Genomic DNA, 24,790 nt, shown 5'->3' on the forward strand with positions numbered 1-24,790 from the left:
TATTTAAGACCACTATGGTCATGACAAAAGACATGAAAGCCAACTTGAAGAGACTTCCACTGGCCAAAGATGGAACAATATGAATTTTAATGAGGATAATAATTGCAATGGGTTGAAACACATTATGTATGTTTAAATGTATGAGTTCATAATGATATTAAAAAATAAACTACTTGGTCACTGTCAGAGGACGACAGAACACCACTTCATTATCTTCAAAACTGCTAAATAAAGGGAAAGAGTCAAACATTTACACTTCCTTGCCTATAGGAAATGGACCTCTGAGTAAGCAAATACCAGATGAGGGAAAATGTCTCTTTATAAAACTAATTCCAGGGGCCGGCCCCATGGTGTAGTGGTTAAGTGCACGCGCTCTGCTGCTGGTGGCCTGGGTTCAGATCCCGGGTGCACACCGACACACTGCTTGTCAGGCCATGCTGTGGCGGCATCCCACATAAAGTGGAGGAAGATGGGCACGGATGTTAGCTCAGGGCCGGTCTTCCTCAGCAGAAAACAAAAAAAAGAGGAGGATTGGCATGGATGTTAGCTCAGGGTTGATCTCCCTCACAAAAAATAAATTAATTAATTAATTAAAAAGAAAAAGAAAAAACTAATTCCAACTAATAAATGAAAAAGAATGAAATGAGAATTCACCTTTTAACAACCTCGATTAATTAATGGATCTAGACACAACTGTTAATATCACGAAAAAGACAACCAGATATTATCTGCCGCCTGATGGAAAAAAACAACACAACCCACACTCTTGCCAAAGGCATTGAACCCAACTGAACTTTTGGAACCAGCAGCTAATTTCCAGAAAACAGAACATATTAAACTGCACCGAATGCAATCCAGACTGTGGGAGACTCTACAGATCAAAATGCCTAGGTTTCTCCATAGGTATATGATAAGGGAAAGAAAGGGATGAAGGGAAAAACTGTAAATTAAAAAGTCTTAAACATTTAACAAACTTTAAAAATTGGCAAGGCTAAATTACAGTGTCTTAGGGATCCACACTTAGGTGACAAAACTATAAAAAGAAACACAAGAAAGTGAGTACTGTAATTACTGTTGGAGGAAGAAAGTGTGTGACCAGACGAGGCACATGGAAGGGTTTTTAGGGCGGTTGGTAAAATTTTATTTTTTGACCTAGATGGTGTTACAAGGATATTTGCTTGACAATAATTCATTAAATCATATATTTGTTTTGTGGTTTTTTTATATTCCTGTTTTACTCTATAATAAGTAGTTTAAAATGAGTAAGAAAAAAGAGAATAATAAAAATGACCAAGGAGATTTGAAAATGACAGAACTACTGAAAATGAAAAAAAAAAAGTAAAATTAAAATGAGGAAGAGCTAGCATGAAAAGGTCCATGAAGGAGGCGATCTTTGTTTTTCTTGTTTATTAATATATCCCAAACATCGAGAACAGTGCCTAAGACACAGCAGGAGCTTAATAAATATTTATTGAATGAAAATGAAAGCTGAAGTTATTTTATATACCAATTAGATGGCTAAGTTTGATGATACCAAGTATTGATAAGGACATGTAGTAATTTTTAAAAGCTCTTATACTCTGCTGGTAGGAATGCAAATTGGTAATACCATTTTGAAAAAAAAAAGACACTTGTATAGTTAAACATGCATCTAATACTCTATGACAAATTTTACAATTTAGTGAGTGTAAGCTGTAATGTTTTTCAACTGCTTTTTTTAGCAGAAAAAAATCAAAGTACATATCACCTAATACAAGCAAATGTTATCTCAAAAAACTTTTGTTTCAGCTGTGTATCTATATTGAGTTGCAATGTAAAATATTTGATCTTATTGTGGGTCACAGTCAAAAAAGTCTGAAAGCCACTGCCTAGAGAAACTATTGCACATGGACACCAAAAGACTCAGAATATTTATAGCAACATTCTTCATAATAGCAAAATATTGGTAAATATGTTTCACGTCTGTCCTCAAAAGAATGATAAATTCATTCTGATATTCATGGAATGAAATGCTAGACAGCAGTGAAAATCAATGAACTAGAGCTAAATATATCACCATGGACACATCAGAGAAAAACACAAATGAAAAAAGCCAAACACAGAAGATGAGAAACAAGCAAGATTATACAACATGCTGTTTAGGGACACAAACATTTCTGGTAAATCTATAAGGGAATTATGAAAGGAGTTAAAAAAATTTTAAAAACCAACTAAACAAGTAGAAAGAAAAAAAAAACCCCAAATTTTCAGATAATAGTTACCCCTTAAGTGAGGGTAGAGAGAAGAAAATATAAAATGCCTCAAGAGGCATTTTGTTAATATTTTACGTCTTAGCTTAGGTGGTGAATTCACAGTTGTTTATTAGAATGTTTCTCCATACTACATATTAGATTAACGATATGAACTTGCCATTTTTGTAAGCTAAAAGTGGTCGAACATCAGCAATTGCATATGATTCAAACAAATATTTAACACATTCTTTGAAACATACCAAATATTTCATAAAAAATAAATCCTAGAAAACACCGGATATTTTTACTGTAGTTGCTCTATTCACGGTTTTATAATCATATAGAGGTGTTATGAAAACCTTGTATTTGCAGCCAAAAATACTTTAAACTTTAGTTTCTCTACTTTTTATCATGGAAAACTTCAAATGTATACTGAACTAAACAGAAGATAATAATGAAGCTCCCAGTACATCAACCAGTTTCCACAACCAAGTTATGGCCAAGCTTTTTCACCCCCACCCTTACCCCACCCTCAAATGCCCCAGTAATACTGTGAAGCAAATCACAGACACTGTATAATTGCATCTATAAATATTTTCAGAGTAAGAAGTCTTTTTTAATAAACATAACCCAATATCATTATCACTCCTAAAAACATCAATTTCCAATTACCCAAAATTTCCAATTATCAGTCAAATTTTCAATTATCTAAAGATAACATTTAAAAGACACTTAGACAACCCTTCCCACAATAAAAAAAAATCAGGAAGTCACTGGCATGACCACAAGTTATCAGAGAAATATGCAATAGAGTGATTATTAAAATTATGATACAGTCAAGTCACAGATTATATAGATATTAAAAATGTTTTCAACGTGATTTTATGATATAGAAATATTTCATGGTATGTTAAGACAATAAGCCTATAAATTATATGTACAACGTGATTTCTATTAGATTAAGAAAAAGTGAAGAATGGAAGGATATAAGCTGAAATGTTAAGTCACCTCTGGGTGAGTTTTTTCCCCCAGCTTTTTATACATTTCTACATTTTTTCAATTTTCCTGCAATACATGTTATTATTTTGATAATCAATAAAAAGTATAGTTTTTAAAGAGATGAGGGAGCGTTCCATTTCTGATAACATGGAGTAGCTGGTATCTTTAGGAGTGCTTGTCTGATTATAATTACAAATTACAAAAACAACTATTTAAAAGCACAACTCATGTCTATAACTATATTTAAAAGCACTATGGATATAAATAAAGTCATATTAAAAATATGACTATATTTAAAAGCACTATTGATGACTATACAATTGAAAAAATTACCAGACACGCAAAGAAACAGAGAAGTTTGACTGAGAGTTAAGAGAAAAAGCTGTAAAAAGAAACAGACCATAAGATAACCCTTTTGCTGGAATTACCAAATGCAACGAAGGATCCCAAATGGTATCTTGGAACAACAAAAAGGATATTAGTGGGAAAACTGGAGAAATTTGATTAGGGTCCTTAGTTTAGTTAATGGTATTGTACCAATATTTCGTGGCTCTAATAACTATACCACATTTATGTAAAATGTTACCACTGGAGGAGGCCACCTATATATGGAAACTCGCTGAACTATCTTGGTATCTTTTCTAAGACTAAATTAAGAAGCAGAGATTGTCAGACTGGATAAAAAAAAAAGGAAGACCCAACTATATGCTATCTACAAGAGATTCATTTTAAAAATAAAGATGTAGATATGTTCCCTCTAAAAGACTCTTTCTAACTTCCTTTGTAGTTTGCTACTTCAGATCTCCTATGACCCTACTAGGAGAAAATAATACAGCAATGGAGTAACTAGGTAATGGAGCTTATATAGGATCAATTATGTTCTGTAATAAGGATAAAGGTTTTTGGTACATTGTGACGTATTTGACTCTGACAATTTTTTGGCTCCCTTAAGAATAATATGAGTGCTTAAAATCTAAAGTCAAATTTGTGAGTATAGTAACGTAATATTTCTGTATGGCAAAGAAAGAACTTTTACTGTGATGATAAATTCTGACCACCTCAGAAAATCTTTGAAAAAAAGTGCTACATAGCTTAAATATAGAATTCAGTACAAGACACGCTTGCTCTATGCCCCTATTAATGGTTTAATCTAATTTTTAAAAACTTGAATCTACTTCCATTTTTGGGAATACAGTGAACCAAATAACCTGAGAAACTATTTGATATAAACCCCTAGAAATGCTGGGTTAAAGATAACAAACTCTTTTTTAAAAAATGTATGGCTAACTCAAAAAATGAAAGATTTCCCTAGTGGCTAAAAACAAAGAAGAAAATAAAGGCAAAGCAGTGATTAAAAGAAAGGTACTGTAGCTGCCCTTGGAGGATTTTCCTCTCAGTGACACAGAGGCTTGGGATTTAACATTCCTTCAAAGACATACTACAAGGTCTCACACATCTACCCTCCCCGCTCTATTTCTATCTAAGGAATCTTCAAAGGGCTACAATCTTGGTGAAAAGGTAGACTAAACCAATTCACCTACTGGCAGAGGGAGACAATACAGAAGAAGGAGAAAAATAAGTCTTTCATGAGAATTTGCAACCTGCCCTTAACTGAATTTGAAGTTTAAATTTTCTCTACAGAGAAGTACAGATGTTCCCCAATGAAAACATATACAAAATAGCCCTAGGTCTGTGATAGCCCTTTGTACTGGCAAAAGTAACAAAAAGCCTCTCAGAAAGGAGATACCCCCAATCTAGGCAGCAGCAAAATTCCCACAGAAAAAGCATAAGAAAACAAACCACTGTGAATAAAGATCAGCAGAAATAACAGGGAATTATTACCTCAAAGACTCTGCAGAATAACAATAAAAAGTTGAAAATGATTTAAGAAATTTAAAAATTAGAAAAAAATGACACTAGTGTAAAAGCATACAGATTTGAAACAGATATGAGACATCTGAAGAGAATTAGTGAACTGAAATACAGATCTGAGGAAATTGCGTAGAATGGAGCAAAAGGGAATAGATATAAAAGTACGAAAGGTTAAGATACAAGCAGGAAAGAATGCTAAGTTTCAAAGGAAAATAGAAATCATGCAGAGAGACAATATTTGAAGAGATATTGGCTGAAAATATTCCAGAATTGATGTAAAAAGTTAAACTACTTCTTAATGGAAAATTATATATTGCGGAATTGAATTTCAGAAACTACCAAAATTTTATAAGCAACTCACATGATTAAATCTTCTTGTGAAGGCAACTGCATTTGGTGCAGAGCTATATTTTTCTTTTTTATTCCATCCACAACTTGAAAGCTCCTGAAAAATTAAGTTGAAAATTAAATACAAATTCATGGAATAGCCCAGTTTTCTTATTATATTAAGGGTTTCAAAACATGAAAGACAGTTGTGTCCCTTCCTAGAACTGTTTTATTTCATAGGAACATATCTAATATTATAACCATTCAGATAAATCACAAAAGCAAATTTTATTAGTAGAACATAAGAGGGCAAAACTAACTGTCTATAAGAACATAGATAACTAGACTTATTCTCCATAGGCAGACTGGTAGATTCTCCTCTGAAGAGATTTGAATCCCAAGAGGCAAGATCTACAGATAACGAAAGTTGAGCATACCACAATATGCTCATATGAAGCCTACTAGTTAGCAGTCAAGCCCCAATCACTCACTCAGAGCTTCCAATCAGCTTTCCAGTACCTCACTCTTTGAAATGACAGCCAATGACCCCAGATATTTGAAGAAACTTCTAAAAAAGGGGTTCCTGACTCCCCACAGTATCTGTCAATAGAATTCAAAGAGCTCAGGGACTTACACAAAAAAAATTAAATTTTTATTTTACACTAACTTCTAACTGAAATGACATTCTTTTTAATTATAAATGTAGGCTACAGATTACAGAAAAATTGGCAATACATGTGACTTCGTCACTAATAAAAATCACAGATATTTTCATATCACATTACCACTCATACAGATATCTCAAAAATGTCATTTACGCTCATCATTACTTTGAAATTATGATCTCCTCACCTCTAGATCTCACTTAATATGTTAATAAAGCACATATATTGCTATATTACACTTTAAAAAAATATTTTGATAAGTGTATTTTAATAGAACTGATTTCCTTTGATTTTAAAGAAGGGCTCAGTTCCATGGGCTTCAGTCTGCCAAAGGGGTCCAAGGTTCAAAATAGGTTAAGAACCCTGCTGTAATACAACCACCACCACCAGAAAGAGACAGAATCTATAGGAAAAAAGAAAAAGAACTCTAACAAAACTGCGTTAGGACAGAGAACAAAAGAAAACTGAGAAAAGAAGAAAACGAAAACATATAATCATTACTCTCAGACAGATGAGAATAGATATTGCTCCCATTAGGCAAAAACAGGAGGATATAAAAAAGAAGTATTCAGAGAACAAAACAGCTTTTGGAAATGAAAAATATAATAAGAGAAATTTTAAAAATCAACAGAACAGGGGCCGGCCTGGTGGCACAAGTGGTTGGGTGCACGCACTCTGCTGCAGTGGCCCGGGGTTCGCCGGTTCGGATCCTGGGCGCGCACCAATGCACCGCTTGTCAAGCCATGCTGTGGTGGCGTCCCATATAAAGTGGAGGAAGATGGGCATGGATGTTGGCCCAGGGCCAGTCTTCCTCAGCAAAAAGAGGAGGATTGGCAAATGTTAGCTCAGGGCCGATCTTCCTCACACACACACAAAAAAAATCAACATAAGAGTTGTGAGATAAAGGCGATAAAAATCTTTTAAACAATAAGCTAAAAACAGGAGCAAAAATATGTTAATTAGAAATGTCCATAAGAGGCAAAATCTGAATAATAAGAATTTTAAGAGAGAACAGAGAAAATGGAGAAAAGTAACTTACCAAAAAAAATAATTTAAGAAAGTGTCCTCAGAACTTAAAGGCAAGAAAAGACCTAAATAGTGCCCATTACAATGGATTAAAAAAAAAAAAAAGACTCAAACCAAGGCCTAGCATCAAAAAATTGCAGCACACGGGACACAATGAGATCAGAAAATCTGTCAGGTTCAAAAACAGAACAAACAAAAATAGATCACATACAGGAAAACGGGAATCAGAAGGTATTGTATATCTCAATAGCAGCACTGGAAGTTAAAAGACAACTGAAAACAATGCCTTCAAAATCCTAGAATCTATATCCACAAAAATATCAATTAAGTATGAAAGTATACTACAGACGTTTTCAGACACAAAAGTCTCAGAGTATTTGCATTCTTTGCTCCTATTCTTGGAGAGCTAGTAGAATATGTGTTCCATCACAACTAGCAAATTAAGAAAAAGGAGGACACAGGATCCAGGAAACTGAGGAACCAACACAGAAAGAAAATATTGGGTATTCCCAGATTAACAGTAAAGGGAGATCCTGGGACAAATCTGTGAGCAGACCTTAAGAACAACAGTCCAGATAGTAAGTTGCAAGACGACAGAGATTCCAAGAGAGATGTCTCTGAAAGATAATTAACAGAATATCTGAAGTATATGAACACATTGAGAAGACACATTGGCTACATCCACTTCTGGCAGAAAAATTAGTGACAAGCACAGAGAAAGCTAACGTAAGTTATCAGCTCAAGGAAAACAATATAAGTAAGTTACTTATTCATGTCAAAATTGTGACATAACTACATGGGAAAAAGAGGAAGAAGTGAACTGTGTAAACGTGAGGGGAAGAGAATATAAGAGAGTGAAATCATCTTCTATAGCAGAGTTAGTAAATCATATCCAAAACTGAAAAATCAGAACAATAGGCATTTAGATATATTATTTGAAAAATGGACATAAATTCCTCCAAGGAAGAATAGCTAAGAGACTCGGATGGGTGTGGGGCTCAATGGTGGATGGAGGCTGGAAGGGTAGGAGCAACCAGGCTAGGGAACTGTTATTTTGTTCTCTCATGGAAATATTTGACTTCTTAAATGTGATATATGCATATCTTCAATACAATTTTAAAATAAAATAGAAACAAACAAAAAAGAATGGATTGAGTCAGGTGAAGATTTAGGAAACAGTTATGATATTACAATACTCCAAGAAAAAGATAACGTTCCCTTGACTAGGGTGGTGTCAGTGGATAGTGAAAGAAGTGTTAGATTTAAGATATTTTGGAGGCAGGCAGGACTTGGTCAATAATTGTATTCACATAGTGTAAGCTAAGAATGGGGTATCCAGAAGTATTAAGATTCCCAAGTTTCTGGTTTGAGTAACTGAGATGGAGAATACTGACGGAAGAGATGACAATTATTGCTTCAACACAGTAAATAAGCAGTAAATGCTCTGAGGATATGAATTACTAACTTTTTTTAAACCTAAAAACTTAAACTTAAAACCTTAAAATTTTTTTAAACCTAAAATTACAACTTTCAAATTCAAAATTACTGAAGGAAAAAATAAAATGACAGAAGTAACTCTACAGTAAAAAAAAACTGCGTACTCAGCTTAGATATATGCTCATTTAACATTATTCCTCTGTATAGACAGAAAATAGTCGTAGATATGATATTAACACAAAAATGACATATGATAACCATATTAAAAACATCAAACTGTTAGAAAACATTTTTGTTCTTTCTAAAAATCACAGCGTATTTATACAACTACATAAAGATGCCATACTTTAGGGTCGGCCCCGTGGCTCAGCGGTTAAGTGCGTGCGCTCCGCTGCTGGCGGCCCGGGTTCGGATCCCGGGCGCGCACCGACGCAACCGCTTCTCCAGCCATGCTGAGGCCATGTCCCACATACAGCAACTAGAAAGATGTGCAGCTATGACATACAACTATCTATTGGGGTTTTGGGGAAAAATAAATAAATAAATAAAATTATATAAAAAAAAAAAAGATGCCGTACTTTAGGACAAAATTCCTAGGATTAAATCCATAAATACCGAACTTGTTTTTAACCAATTAATATAATTTCCAAATTTATATTAATGCTATGATCAAAGTGCGTCTATCAAATTGCTGTTAAACTTAGCAAACCACTCAATGTAGCCATTTGACATAGAGTTCAAACTCAATTATAGACCTTTACACATAAAGCAGATTTCATTTTCCTGATATAAGTAAGGCTACACTATAAATAATAAATATCCTTGCACCTTTTCTGACATTTATGATCCTTTCCTAAAAACATAGGCCTAGAAGTGAAATCACTAGGTTCAAGAGTATGAACTTTTCCAAGGTTTTGATACCTGTCAAATTGCCCTCCTGAAATACTAGAATCATTTATACTACCACTACCGAGTGTCAGTTTCACAACAGTCTTATGAAAACTGGGTATATTTAATTCCCTTTCTATATATTATTACTTTCATTTCCCCAACTGTAAGAGTAATTATATTTGTTAAATAGAGAGAAAATGGGGGTTGGGGGGCTGTGAATCATCTATAAATCCACCACCCAATGTAAACATATATCTTCCCAATCTTCTTTGTGTGCATATAGGGGCCTGGTTTCTGTTTGTTTAAAGTAGCTAACACACCTGTCCTTTTCTATGTGATTTAATCTACTGATTTTGTGCTTAAAAAGTCCTTCCTTCTCATCCTGAGAACAGATGTCTTAGCAGTAATAAAAATAATAGTTAACATTAATATAGAGATCACTATGTGCCAGGCACTTTCTAAGTGCTTTAAACACAACTCATTTGATTCCATCTTCATCATTATAATTTATTAAGATAAATAAGGAACCCAGACAAAAGTACCAGAGAATTATGGCTTTATTTTTTACATTAAAATTTTTTTAATGCTTTTCTGACTCCTCAAATAAGAAATGCTAACAGGTTTTGAAAAATCCATCCAATTCTTGGAAGATTTCAACATCATTAATTTAATAGAGAAATGCTTTGCCCCTTTAGGAAAACTCTGTTGAAAGCAGACTGAAAGGAGGGGAGAATGAATGAATCTGTAATCACATTACTTGGGGATAAATGGATTAAAATTCCATTGGAGCCCTCCATTCTAAAAAAATTTATAATTAGAAAACGTGAAGAAACAAGCAGGTTTTTTAAAATCTCTTAAAATGGTAGTTTCTGCTTCAGAAAACATTTCCCATTTGAGACAATGTTACATTACTAGCCCATCTAATACAAAGACAAACAGAACTATAAAGATGGAGAAGAGATCAGTAGTTGCAAGGAGTCAGGGATGGCGGGGAGTAGCGGCAGGAGTGGGATGGGTGTGACTGAGAAGGGGAAGCACAAGGGAGACATCTTTGTGGAGATGGAGTAGTTCTGTATCTTGACTGAGGTGATGGTTAGACGAATCTACACATATAATAAGATGTCATGGAACTATATAGACATAGAGTACAAAAGTCCATCTCCCAGTTTTGATATTGTACTATACTAATATAAGATGTAACTTCTAGGGAAAACAGGGTGAAGGGTAAATGGGACGTCTCTGCACTATTTTTGCAACTTCCTATGAATCTATAATTATCCCTGTGCTATTTTTTTGTAATTTCCTGTGAATCTGTAATTACCTCAAAATAAAAAGTTAAAAACAATAACAACAAAAACCCTTTTAATGGATTATGAAGGTGAAATTGCACTAGGACTCCAGGAACTCACCCGCTACTTTCTTCTTAGACTCTGACATCATTTACGGTTAGCTGGCCTTAAAGGAATTTTGCCCTGCCCCATGTCTACCTCTCAACAGCCACTAAAGCTCTCTTCGAGAAAAAAATTGCTTTTCCCTTTGTCTCTATCTCTTTTTGTCTCAGACTCTAGGATCTTCCTCCAAGTGACACCAAGAATGCAATCTAAGAAATAAATTCTCTCACCAGCGTCATCTTGCATTTCACAGCTTATCAGCCTAGTCAAGAGTTATCTATACTAAAACATCTCCCATGAACACCAAAAAGTTGAAGTAAACTTTAGTGACTCTAAGAATATTTTTTTAGGGTCTGACTTAAGAATAGGACTGATTTAAGGTGAGTATACTACATAAATAAGCCTCCATTTTAGCAAAGGCTAAATGAAATATAGCAGCCTTGATACCTCTTAATATTTGTTCAAATGGATTTAACTTGCAATTTTTAAATCAGGCAGTGAACAGAAATCTTCTAATAATGACTCACATAAAAAAAGGCAATTTCTTAATGGTCATTAAAAGTGCATGTGAAAGAATATTCATGGATTCATTTTGAGCCACAACACTGTCAAGCCCAATTTTCAACTAAGCTTATTTGGTGGGAAGGCAAACACCACAACTGACGACCACCTACCCTATGAAAGAATTAGTGAATTTCACGGGAGCCACAGCATCTCTTATGTCTTGTAGGTTTGTTCTGTAAAGTCAAATTCTTGATCTAAATTTCATCTTGTACGTTCCAACACTCTTAAAAGGACTGCTCTAAGGGTGATGTTGTAGGGAGACCTATAGATAGAAGAAGAGAAAAGGCCAATATAGACCAGCATGTAGACAGAGATTGAGGAAAGACAAGAAAAAGCGATGGAATTGTAAAAGACTGTGTGTGGGGGGGATCCTCACGAGGAGAAGATAATTATTGCTGAGTATTCTTATGCTCAAAAGTGGGAAGCTTTAAGGGAATATACTATATCCATTAGCATTCAGCCTATATGGCTATTTAGAAAGAAGTCTCAGCCACAGATGAAGTGCTCCCTACGATTCCTATATTTTTAATCAACAGAATAAGCTTTGAAAGTATATAACTCCAATGTAATATGTTAAATCAAAAATATAACTTATCTTGTCAAATGTACTCACATTCTCTGCTCCCTCTCCCTCCTAATACAGTAAAGCTGCCTCTATAATGAGACCAGAGATAAAGGCGGGAGCTATCTTCTGCTACCACTGATGCCATGATATACCTCCTCTCCTAATCAACAATTTTCTTCTTTACCTTCTCCAGTTCTAATCTAAGCCTGACATTACTATATATTAAGGAAGTTCATGGTGATGAACAGCAATAATGTGAACTGATAAAACAGCTGCATCTTGCTTCTAACAGAACAGTTATTCCAGTCTAAAAGAAAAATTTCAAGTCTACATGTCTTCTTTGCTTTCTTCAAATCTCTCAATATATTCATGGATTGTTTACATTTTAATTCTAATGCAAATGATAATTTTCATTAATAGAAGGACAGAATTATGATATTCCTGATGTTGAAACTTGGATGTTGCCCAGATTATAGTCTCTTTGTACACACAAGAAAGTTTGCATAGAGTAAGCTCTTTATACACATTGTCAGAAATATCTCAATTGTAACTTTTTCAGAAATGTTGTAATAAGATTCAGAATTCCTATTACGTACTTTCCTTCATTTAACCAGCATTCTTCCTCAATCTCTAGTGTATCCCAGTCATACAGGATGGCCTTTTCTATCCTTTGTATTTAATGTCCGTTTATTAATATAATCTAAATGGCTTATTGTATTGACCTACTAGAACAAATAAGAAAGTATAGAACTTGCTTCTCTGAATGTCATACACATCAGAGGACTTTCAGTCAGAGCATGTAACTTTATGAACACTTGAGAAACTCATAAGAGAGGCAAACATCATCCAACGTAATGACTATAGTACAGATTTCAAGCACAATTCACCCCTTACTTAAAACTTATCAAAAGCACCAGAGAATTGCTACTGGAGAGAAAACCTGATTGTAAGCAAGCTTTCTACCATAATTCATCTTGTGTTGAATAACATAATACTCATTCTGAAGAGAAACCCCATTTGGGTCATGAATAAGCTTTCAGAAGAAATACAAGCTTTATAGAGCATCAGAGAATTCATAATAGACAAACAACAACAACAACAACAAAACCTATGAATGTAATAAACACAGAAAAACCTTCAGAATAGTCATTGCTCCCTAACATGAAAGAACTTACACTGGAGGGAACCCATATAGATGTGTAAGAGCTTTCTAAAAGAAAACAAACCTTCATGATCAAGAGAACCCATACTGGGAAAATCTATCTATATAAGAAATGTGAGAAAACTTGAATAAGAGCTAGGTTTGACTAAACACCAGAAAATTCATACAGAAATTAATGAATGTAAAGAACCCTTAACCTAAACTTCTGCCCTTACTAAAAGCACTGAAGAATTCATACTAGGGAAGAAACCTGAAAATGTTCTGAATTGTGCGCGGGGGCGGGGGGGAATCACTCCTGTTTCCACAGGAAGAACGTTATTTTATAAAAGCTACATTCCTGGAATGGGTAACAGACTCTTGCACAAATGATAAACAATGTTATCCAAACATGATAAACAATGGGGGAATGATATGCCTGTAGGCTATACAGCATAAAGCTTTGGAATGGTCACTTATCAAAGTCAAATATTGAACAGGTATTATTGTAAGCACTACAGATACACCAGTGAAAAGAGCAGACAACAGTTTCTGCCCTCTTGAATTTACATTCTAGTGAAAGGACAACAGACCCCCAACCTCTAAGAGCTTGACTCATGATCACCCCCCTACCCTTATTACCTCCTTAAGACTTCTGCAGTTTTGGTCAAAATCATATTTATTACTGATTGAGAACTATACTTAACTGCAGCTCAGACTCTGAAGTCACCACTAAAAATTATCCTACTTCCAGGAATTTCTCAAAGACCTATAAAGTATTTTAAAGATCAAGTAGTCCAAAATCCCTTATTTCACAGATTTAATAACAAAAAAAAGGTCAAAGACAAAATAAATTGTATTAGTGGCACAATCTATAAATGACAAAGCTGAAACAAAAATGTTAAGTCTTTTGGTTCCTTGCTTTTATGTTTTGCCACTAAAAAAATCTTCTGGAATTCTAAAGGCTTAAAAATAAGTTTTTAAATAAGGGAAGTAATTAAGAATTTTCTGAGCACCCACTGAGAGAGCTGTGAATGTTGGACACTGATTAAAAAATAAAAAAGTAAAAGGCAGCAAAATACATGGCAATTTGTCCCAAAAACTGGTTTAAACTAAAAAAAAAAAGAGAGAGAGAGAGAGAGAGTGAGCAACTCTGTGGAAGAAAGAGCTGTAAGGACATACTATCAGTGGTTGAGTGTAGATGATGGAACTACTAAACCTTTTTCCTTCTTTGTAATCACTATCATTACAGTTTCAGCAACCATATTCTTGTTTCCTCCCCCAACACTAAGAGATGGCTACTTGTTGGGAGGAGGGGAGAACAGTGAAAAGCCTGGTTTTGTGTGCAAGGGATCACCATCCACAGAAGCTTCCAAATTTGGCCATGCTGCTTGGGCCAGTGGGCAAGTGAAGATTCTTGGGATTTCTGCAGCACCAGCTAGGGGAGCATCAGGGCAAAGCGTTCAGATGGAGAGAGTTGTATACAGATGACTGACTGAGCTGAGACCTGTTCTCAGGCCCCACAACCACATACAGACACTAAGGAATGCTCATATTTCCAGAGCCAATGAGCTGCAGCCTTGTAAAAACACTGTACTCTTTTAACAAACATCCTTCAGAGTTGACAGGGAAAGGGAAGGGGAGAAAAGTTGTTTAGGAGGCAAAATCATTTGGAGATACTGGAGAACAGGAGAAAGAGGATGGAGAGAAGGGAAAAGAAAGACTCCCTGGCTTCTGACTAGTATTGAAAATGGACAGATGGTACAAATTACTCAGACAGGGAAGCTTAAAAAAGTGAAAGTGGAGCAAACATTTTTTCAATATAATTATATTCTTACGAAGTAGTTTTTTTAATTACTGGTGAACTTTCCTTTAAAGTTAAATTCTTTTCATTGGTAAACATGTTTTTCCATACTTCTCTACCATAAAAGAAAAACTAAGAAATGTAGTACCAAAATCTGTCCTTTTGTCTTCTTTCAACCTGAGGTAATTTCAAGTGTGACACCAGGTTGGAGAAAAACCAGGCTTAGCACTATGTTTGATTCAGATCTGCTCTTAAAGACATGATTTTCAGTCCCTATATAATAAAAAATAATTTTTGACATCTCAAAGAAATGGCAGACAGTTTCTACAGTGAAATAAAGGGTTTGGAATGTTTCTTTTTTTCCCTGAGCAATTTTGAGGTATACTGCACAGCAGACATTGTAGACAAGCAGTTTTATTCTGAGAAGACAATAGCACTTATAGTTGTCCCTTTCTTCCTACAAGTCAAGAACAACTTTAGGTAGAACAAATTTAGCTAAATTCTGCTTGACATGTAAGACTTGGGAATACACAATCCCACGAACTGGAAGGAATTACAAGATCCTATTTAGGGAACTGAATTAATGGGAGATACATATTTTAAGTTCCAGGTAACTCAGAAATTGCCTCTATTATAGAAAACTGAGTAAGACTTGTGCGATTCAATCACCAACCTGTAACTAAAATCACTAAACCACATAGCTGGATTCAGAATCTGTATTCTTCCAAGTTCAAATTTAGTACACATTTTATTTCAGAGAACGTGAATAAATCATCACCTGAAATAAAGTTACATATGGATATATTCACATAATAGCGAGCTTTGATTTAAATAGTTTTGGTGTAACTTAACTAAAGATCTTTTAAACAGTTCCACAAAGTATACATATAGTTTTTTTTTTAAAGTTTTACATAAAGTTATGTATAGAGACTTGAACATTGGTATAATGGACAGAAACATGAAGATAAATTTACTAGATTCAGGGATAACCACTATCTTTTCATAATATCTGAGGTTAAATTTTGATTTAACAAAAAGAATTCCTTCATTGTTCAGTGAATATTCTAACTACATAATGAAGTAGACACCACTTTATGCTTATAAATGAGACTAATATACATTAGACTAGTATTAACACTATTGACATCACGGCTTAAACAATCTTTTGTTAAATTTATCAACAGCAAGAGTTTTGATACAATAAGCAAACAAAATCTGTACATTTTGGAAAACAATTTGGCAGTATTTAACAAATTTAAAGATGCTCATGCTCTACAACTCAGTCAGTAATGCACTAGGATGCATACATCAACATGGAAGCTAGTGAACATTGTCGAACATAAAAGGCAAGCTGCAGAAGACAAAAACAATAGGATACCATTTACATAAAAAATTTTAAACCTGCAATAGCATATATTGCTACGATATACTTACAGAAAAAAATATAACCAAGTGCACAGGAATGATCTAGATCAACACTTAAGGGGACTACCTTAGGGGGAGGAGAGAAGAGAGGTGAACGTGGGAGGACGCGGAGCAGCTTCAACAGTACCGGTTAGGTAGGTACACAGAGGTTCGTGTGTTTGGGGGGGGGCAGAGGGGGGGAGGGAGAGAGAGGGAGAGAGAGAGAGAGAGAGAGAGAGAGAGAGAGAGAGAGGGAGAGAGGGAGAGAGGGAGAGAGGGAGAGAGAGGGAGAGAGAGGGAGAGGGAGGGAGGGAGGGAGAGAGGGAGGGAGAGATAGGGAGAGAAAGAGGAAGATCTGCCCTGAGCTAACATCTGCCCATCCTCCTCTTTTTTTGCTTAGGAAGACTGGCCCTGGGCTAACATCCACGCCCATCTTCCTCTACTTTATATGGGACGCCGCCACAGCAGGGCTTGACAAGCGGTGTGTCGGTGCATGCCTGGGATCCAAACTGGTCAACCCCGGGCCGCCACAGCGGAGTACGCGCAGTTAACTGCTTGCACCACCGGGCCAGCCCCTAGAGGTTCATCTTATTCTTTATGCCCTGTTGTATGTCTTAACATTTCATAATAAATTAAGAAATATTTTTCTGCCCAATGACAAAGCCCTGTTTATGCTGCCAGATTAATGTAATCTTGATGATTATATGAGACTGATACATAAGAATATTTTGGTGCTACATCATTTCTTCCAATAGAGTTACTGCTTCAATTTTTGAAAATATTCTCTCATTGAACAAATATTTACTAAGCACTATGTTCATTTTATCATTCTAAATATTGAGCTCCCACTACACGCCAGACAGATAAAACAGTAAAGCAAAATTGTCAGTTTCTGCCCTCATGTAGCTCAAAATCTAGAGGAAGCAGCAAGCAATAATTAGATAAGCACATGATTAACAACACCTGACACTTGATCACTCCTTCCTTCTTAAAAATACCTTCTTCACCTGGCTTATCAAATTCCATACTAATCACCTGATTTTCCTCCAAGTTCCTGGCTGCTGCTTCTTAGTGAAGTTTCTCCTAAACACTAAATAGGACCCTTCTTCTCTCTATCTATATTCATTCTCTTGGTGGTCTCACCCACACTTTTTTGTGTGTGTGTGAGAAAGACCAGCCCTGAGCTAACATCCAATGCCAATCTTCCTCTTTTTTGCTGAGGAAGACTGGCCCTGGGCTAACATCCGTGCCCATCTTCCTCTGCTTTATATGGGACCCCGCCACAGCATGGCTTGCCAAGCAGTGTGTCGGTGCACGCCCGGGATCCAAACCCGTGAACCCCGGGCCGCCGCAGCTGAGCGTGCGCACTTAACCACTTGCGCCACCGGGCCAGCACCACACCCACACTTTTAATATCTCTACACTGACATCACCTGAACTTTCATTTTCAACCTGGACTGAAAATATATGCTAGTATATATAACCTAACTCAACCTTCCCCTTGGCTGTCTAACAGGCATGTAAAACTAAACATGTCCAAAGCCAAACTCCTGCTCTTTCCTCAAAATCTGCTCCTCTGGGGGCCGGCGTGGTGGCATCGTGGTTAAGCCCATGCGCTCTGCTTTGGCGGCCTGGGGTTCGCAGATTCGGATCCCAGGCACAGACGTACACACCGCTCATCAAGCCATGCTGTGGCAACACCCCATATACAAAATAGAGGAAGACTGGCACAGATGTTAGCTCAGGGCCAATCTTCTTCAAGCAAAAAAGAAAATCTGCTCCTCTGGCTTTTTTCCACAAGGCTACATTGCACATAATATTCTATATGAATGGCAGCCCCAGGAGTGGTGAACACAACAATAACAATTTTCCATCTTGGAGAATATCAACCATGTGATTTTGGTGTCAGGCCCACCTTGGCATCGTCCTTGATTCCTCTTGCACATAACGTCTAACAACTTCTCACCATCTCCCTCACTCCCACTCTGATCCAAGCCAACTTGTCTCTCACCTGGTCTCCCTGATTCAGTCCTTGGTACCACTCCGTCCTTGCCCCCATGCTCACTTCCACACATAACCTAGTCGGCAGTCAGAAAAGCTACTTAAAATCTAAGTCAGAAACTGTCACTCCTCTGCTCAAAACCCTCCAACAGCTTCCTATCTTATTCGGAGTAATGGTCTGCAAGGCCCCATACCATCCATCCCTCACTCTACCCTCTGACTTTCTACCATACTTCCTCGCTCACTCATTGTAGCTCACTGGCCTCTGCCCTGGCGGTTCTCTGCCTGGAACATTCCTTCCCCCAAAACCCATATGGCTTGCTCTCTTACCTCCTTCAGTCTTGGCTCAGATGTCGCCTTCTCAGTGAAGCCTTCCTGACCATCCTATCTAAAATCATAACTCCCACTGTCCTCACTCTGTATCCTCTTCTGGCTGTTTTATGTTTTTCATGACACACTGTCTAGCTCATCTCACTCAAATATAAGATCCACAAGGGCAGAAATTTACTCTGTCTACTGCTGTATCTCCAGCAAAACACCAGTGCCTGGCATATAACAGACACTCAGTTAAATACCTGCTGAATCACAATACATAAGTGTAAAACTGCAACTGACAAGTCCAGTGAAGAAGTAGAGAGTGCGAGGAGAGCCTGCAGGAAGACAAGAAAAGCTTACCTGACAAAGTCAAACTTGATGTAATAACTGAAGGATGAGGAGGAGTTAATTAGGATGTGCACAGGCTCAGTAAGAGAGACTAAAAGTCCAGTATAGCTAGATAAGAAAGAGGTGGGGGATGTCGGTGGAGTGACGTCAGCATCATGGTGGAGTGAGCTTTCCCGTGAATTCTTCCCCCACAAGATACAACAAAAGCAACAGCCACAGACCAACAACGGAATCCCAGACAGTGAAAAGCTAGAGCGGAGGGATCCACACTGCTGCACATCTGAGAGCGGAACGTGCTGGGGCCCCGGAGGAAGTGGGGAGAGGTAAGGAGAGCTCCGCTCCCTCCCCATCAGATCAGCGATCCGGTCCGCGCGGCTCCCAGAGAGGGGGGAGGGGCGGCCCTCGGCGGGAAACTGTAGCTCTTCGGGTGCTCTCAGCCAGTGGGAAACTCCCGCACAGAGGGCTCAGAGGAGCCACAGGGCTACCATCAACATCTGAGCACCCCAGAGAGCGGATAAAGAGGGGCAAACGAGAAGCCTCCCACGTCAGGGACCCAGAGGGCAAAAGAGAGAGCTCCCCCCTCCCCGCAACCCGGAGTCTGCAGCTCGACCAGATCTAGCGATCCGAGGCAGACCTGAACAAACTGGACTGGACCCGTGGATCGCAGTGGGGAAAAAAACAAAACAAAACAAAACAAAACTGCGGATCGCAGCAGAAAAACTGGGGCAGAGCGCAGGGGGCTTAGACTACACAGCTTTACCACCAGACAGTGGTGGCAGGTGGAAATTGCAACCAGAGACTTCCAGGATGAGGAAAATCAAAACCAACACAGGAACCACAATGCAAAAATATATGAAATCACCAGACCAGAAACAAAATGACAAGCACCCAGAAATCAACCCCGAAGACACAGAAATCCATAAACTAAATGACAGAGATTTCAAAATAGCTATCATAAAAACACTCAACGAAATACGAGACAACACAGACAAACAATTAAATGAGATTAGGAGTTTCTTCACAAAAGAGATTGAAATCATAAAGAAAAACCTATCAGTGCTGATGGAGATGAAGAACACAATGGAGGAGATAAAGGAGAATCTGGAATCTTTAAAGAACAGAGCTGACAATATGGAGGAAAGAATTAGTACTTTAGAGGATAGGAATACAGATATACTCCAGATGGAAGAAGAGAGAGAACTAAGACTAAAAAGAAATGAAGAAAGACTCCGAGAAATATCGGACTCTATTAGAAAATGTAACATAAGAATTATAGGTATTCCTGAGGGAGAGGAGAGGGAAAGAGGAACAGAGAGCCTATTCAAGGAAATAATAGCTGAAAATTTCCCAAATCTGGGGAAGGAGCAGGAAATACCAGTAAGCGAAGCCAACAGGACGCCTATATATATTAACAGACAAAGGCCTTCACCACGACACCTAGTGGTAAGGCTAGCCAGGGTCAACGACAAAGAAACAATATTAAGGGCAGCTAGACAAAAACAAAAAATAACGTACAAAGGAACTCCCATCAGGCTCTCAGCAGATTTCTCAACAGAAACTTTTCAGGCTAGAAGAGACTGGAATGATATATTCAAAATACTAAAAGACAAAAACTTTCAGCCAAGAATACTCTATCCAGCAAAAATATCCTTCAAATATGATGGAGAAATAGTAACTCTCCCAGATAAACAAAAGCTAAGGGAGTTCATGGCCACGAGACCACCACTACAAGAAATACTCAAGAAGGCCCTCAGGCCTGAAAACAAGAAGAGAAAGGGAACACAAAGCTTGGAGTAAGGAGAAAAGTAGGTACACGAAATCAGAGAAATAGTAGATCTTTACCGGAATAGGTTAGCAACCACTTAAATACTAAACTCAAAGATCAAAGGAAGAAATTCACCAAAAATAAATTTAACCTCATCACTGTAAACACACAGCCACAACACAAGATAGAATAAGGTATAACAAGAGCAACTTAGAAGGGGAAGAGGAAAGTGACTGAATTGACTTAGTATAAGGAAATAGGAGGCTATCAGATAATGGACTATCTCATACAGAAGATTTTTTGCCCAAACCTCAAGGTAACCACTAAACAAATAATCAAATTAAAACCACATATGATAAACAAAGAGAAAACTAGAAGAATCATAAGACAGAACAACCAAACTGAATTGGCAGTCCAAAACAAATGGGACAAGAAACAAAGGAAATGCAAAAGAACCAGAAAATAAGTGACAAAACAGCAACATTCAGCCCTCATATTTCAATAATTACCCTAAATGTAAATGGATTGAACTCTCCAATCAAAAGATACAGAGTGGCAGGATGGATTAAAAAGCAAGACCCAACAATATGCTGCCTTCAGGAAACACATCTTAGCACTAAAGACAAGCACAGGCTCAGAGTGAAAGGATGGAAGACAATACTCCAAGCTAATGGCAAACAAAAGAAAGCAGGTGTTGCCATACTCATATCAGACAAAGTAGACTTCAAGATAAAACAGGTTAAGAAAGACAAAGAAGGGAAATATATAATGATAAAAGGGACACTCCATCAAGAAGACATATCACTTATAAATATATATGCACCCAACATAGGAGCACCAATGTACATAAAACAACTATTAACAAACCTAAAAGGAGAAATCAACAACAACACAATAATAGTAGGGGATCTTAACACCCCACTTACAGCAATGGATAGATCATCCAGACAAAAAGTTAATAAAGAAATATTAGACTTAAATGAAAAACTGGACGAGATGGACCTAGTAGACATATACAGAGCACTCCACCCAAAAACAGCTGACTACACATTCTTCTCAAGCGCGCATGGAACATTCTCTAGGATAGACCATATGTTGGGAAACAAAGCAAGCCTCAATAAATTTAAGAAGATTGAAATCATAACAAGCATCTTTTCAGACCATAAAGCTATGAAACTGGAAATGAACCAGGAAAAAAAAAACTGGGAAAGTGACAAAAATGTGGAGATTAAACAACATGCTACTGAACAACCAATGGATCATTGATGAAATTAAAGGAGAAATCAAAAACTATCTGGAAACAAACGAAAATGATAACATGCCATATCAAACCATATGGGATGCAGCAAAAGCGGTCCTGAGAGGGAAACTCATAGCGATACAAGCCCACCTTAACAAACAAGAAAAAGCCCTAATAGGCAACCTTAAATTACACCTAACAGAACTAGAAAAAGAAGAACAAACAAAGCCCAAAGCCAGCAGAAGGAGAGAAATAATAAAAATCAGAGCAGAAATAAATGATATTGAGACCAAAAAAACAGTAGAAAGGATTAACGAAACAAAGAGTTGGTTCTTCGAGAAGATAAACAAAATAGACAAACCCTTAGCCAGGCTAACTAAGAAAAAAAGAGAAAAGGCTCAAGTAAATAAAATTAGAAATGAAAGAGGAGAAATTACAACGGATACCATGGAAATACAGAGGATTATAAGAGAATACTATGAGAAATTATATGCCAACAAATTGGACAACCTAGAAGAAATGGATAAATTCTTAGACTTATACAACCTCCCAAAATTGAACCAAGAAGAAATGGAGAATCTGAATAGACCAATCACAAGTAAAGAGATTGAAATAGTAATCAAAAACCTCCCAAAAAATAAAAGTCCAGGACCAGATGGCTTCTCCAGTGAATTTTACCAAACATTCAAAGAAGATTTAATACCCATCCTCCTCAAACTATTCCAAAAAATAGAGGAAGATGGAACACTTCCTGAATCATTCTACGAGGCCAACATCACCCTGATACCAAAACCAGACAAAGACAATACAAAGAAAGAAAATTACAGGCCAATATCGCTGATGAACATTGATGCAAAAATCCTCAACAAAATATTGGCAAACCGAATACAACAATATATTAAAAAGATCATACACCATGATCAAGTGGGATTTATACCAGAGACGCAGGGATGGTTCAACATCCGCAAATCAATCAACGTGATACATCACATCAACAAAACAAAGAATAAAAACCACATGATCGTCTCAATAGACGCAGAGAAGGCATTTGACAAGATACAACATCCATTTATGATAAAAACTTTCAATAAAATGGGAATAGAAGGAAAGTACCTCAACATAATAAAGGCCATATATGACAAACCCACAGCTAACATCATACTCAACGGGGAAAGACTGAAAGCCATTCCTCTGAGAACAGGAACGAGGCAGGGCTGCCCACTCTCACCACTCCTGTTCAACATAGTACTGGAGGTTTTGGCCAGAGCAATTAGGCAAGAAAAAGGAATAAAAGGAATCCAAATAGGTAACGAAGAAGTGAAACTCTCACTATTTGCAGATGACATGATTGTATATATAGAAAACCCTAAAGAATCTGTTGGAAAACTGTTAGAAACAATCAACAACTACAGCAAAGTTGCAGGGTACAAAATCAATCTACAAAAATCAGTTGCATTTCTATATGCTAATAATGAACTAACAGAAAGAGAGCTCAAAAAGATAATACCATTTACAATTGCATCAAAAAGAATAAAATACCTAGGAATAAATCTTACCAAGGAGGTGAAGGACCTATACAATGAGAACTACAAGACATTATTGAGGGAAATCCACGATGACATAAAGAAATGGAAAGATATCCCATGCACGTGGATTGGAAGAATAAACATAGTTAAAATGTCTATATTACCTAAAGCAATCTACAGATTCAATGCAATCCCAATCAGAATCCCAATGACATTCTTCACAGAAATAGAAAAAAGAATACTAAAATTTATATGGGGCAACAAAAGACCCCGAATAGCTAAAGAAATCCTAAAGAAAAAGAACAAAGCAGGAGGCATCACAATTCCTGACTTCAAAACATACTACAAAGCAATAGTAATCAAAACAGCATGGTACTGGTACAAAAACAGACACACAGATCAATGGAACAGAATTGAAAGCCCAGAAATAAAACCACACATATACGGACAGCTAATTTTCGACAAAGGTGCTAAGAACATGCAATGGAGAAAGGAAAGTCTCTTCAATAAATGGTGTTGGGAAAACTGGACAGCCACATGCAAAAGAATGAAAGTGGACCATGTGCTATTGCCATTCACAAAAATTAACTCAAAATGGATCAAAGACCTGAAGGTGAGACCTGAAACTATAAAACTCATAGAAGAAAATATAGGCAACACACTATTTGACATTGGTTTTAAAGGAATCTTTTCGGATGACATGCCTACCCAGACTAGGGAAACTAAAGAAAAAATAAACAAGTGGGACTTTATCAGACTAAAGAGCTTTTATAAGACAAATGAAACCAGAATCAAGATGAACAAACAACCAACCAGCTGGGAGAGAATATTTGCAAAACATACATCTGACAAGGGGTTGATCTCCATAATATATAAAGAACTCACACAATTGAACAACAAAAAAAACAAACAACCCGATCAAAAAATGGGCAGAGGAAATGAAGAGACACTTCTCCAAGGAAGATATACAGATGGCCAATAGGCACATGAAAAGATGCTCAACATCACTAATCATCAGGGAAATGCAAATCAAAACAACACTAAGATACCACCTCACGCCCGTTAGAATGGCTATAATCACCAAGACAAAAAACAACAAATGTTGGAGAGGATGTGGAGAAATAGGAACCCTCATACACAGCTGGTGGGAATGCAAATTGGTGCAGCCTCTATGGAAAACGGTATGGAGATTCCTCAAAGAATTAAAAATAGAGATGCCCTATGATCCAGCCATCCCACTACTGGGAATCTATCCAACGCACCTGAAATCAACAATCCAAA

General features: G+C 36.9%; 1 protein-coding gene across 2 annotated transcripts in view; it reads right to left on the reverse strand.

The window, feature by feature from the left end:
• Positions 1–24,790, reverse strand: part of RALGPS2 (Ral GEF with PH domain and SH3 binding motif 2) — a 129,185-nt gene that overhangs the window by 94,829 nt on the left and 9,566 nt on the right. For both annotated transcript variants that reach the window (XM_058539984.1, XM_058539983.1), the window contains exon 4: positions 5,464–5,547. In XM_058539984.1, coding sequence (XP_058395967.1) covers positions 5,464–5,547 — 84 coding nt within the window. The remainder of the gene's footprint in view (positions 1–5,463; positions 5,548–24,790) is intronic.

The sequence above is a fragment of the Diceros bicornis genome, chromosome 4 (assembly GCF_020826845.1).
Source record: "Diceros bicornis minor isolate mBicDic1 chromosome 4, mDicBic1.mat.cur, whole genome shotgun sequence".
Classification (NCBI taxonomy): domain Eukaryota; kingdom Metazoa; phylum Chordata; class Mammalia; order Perissodactyla; family Rhinocerotidae; genus Diceros; species Diceros bicornis.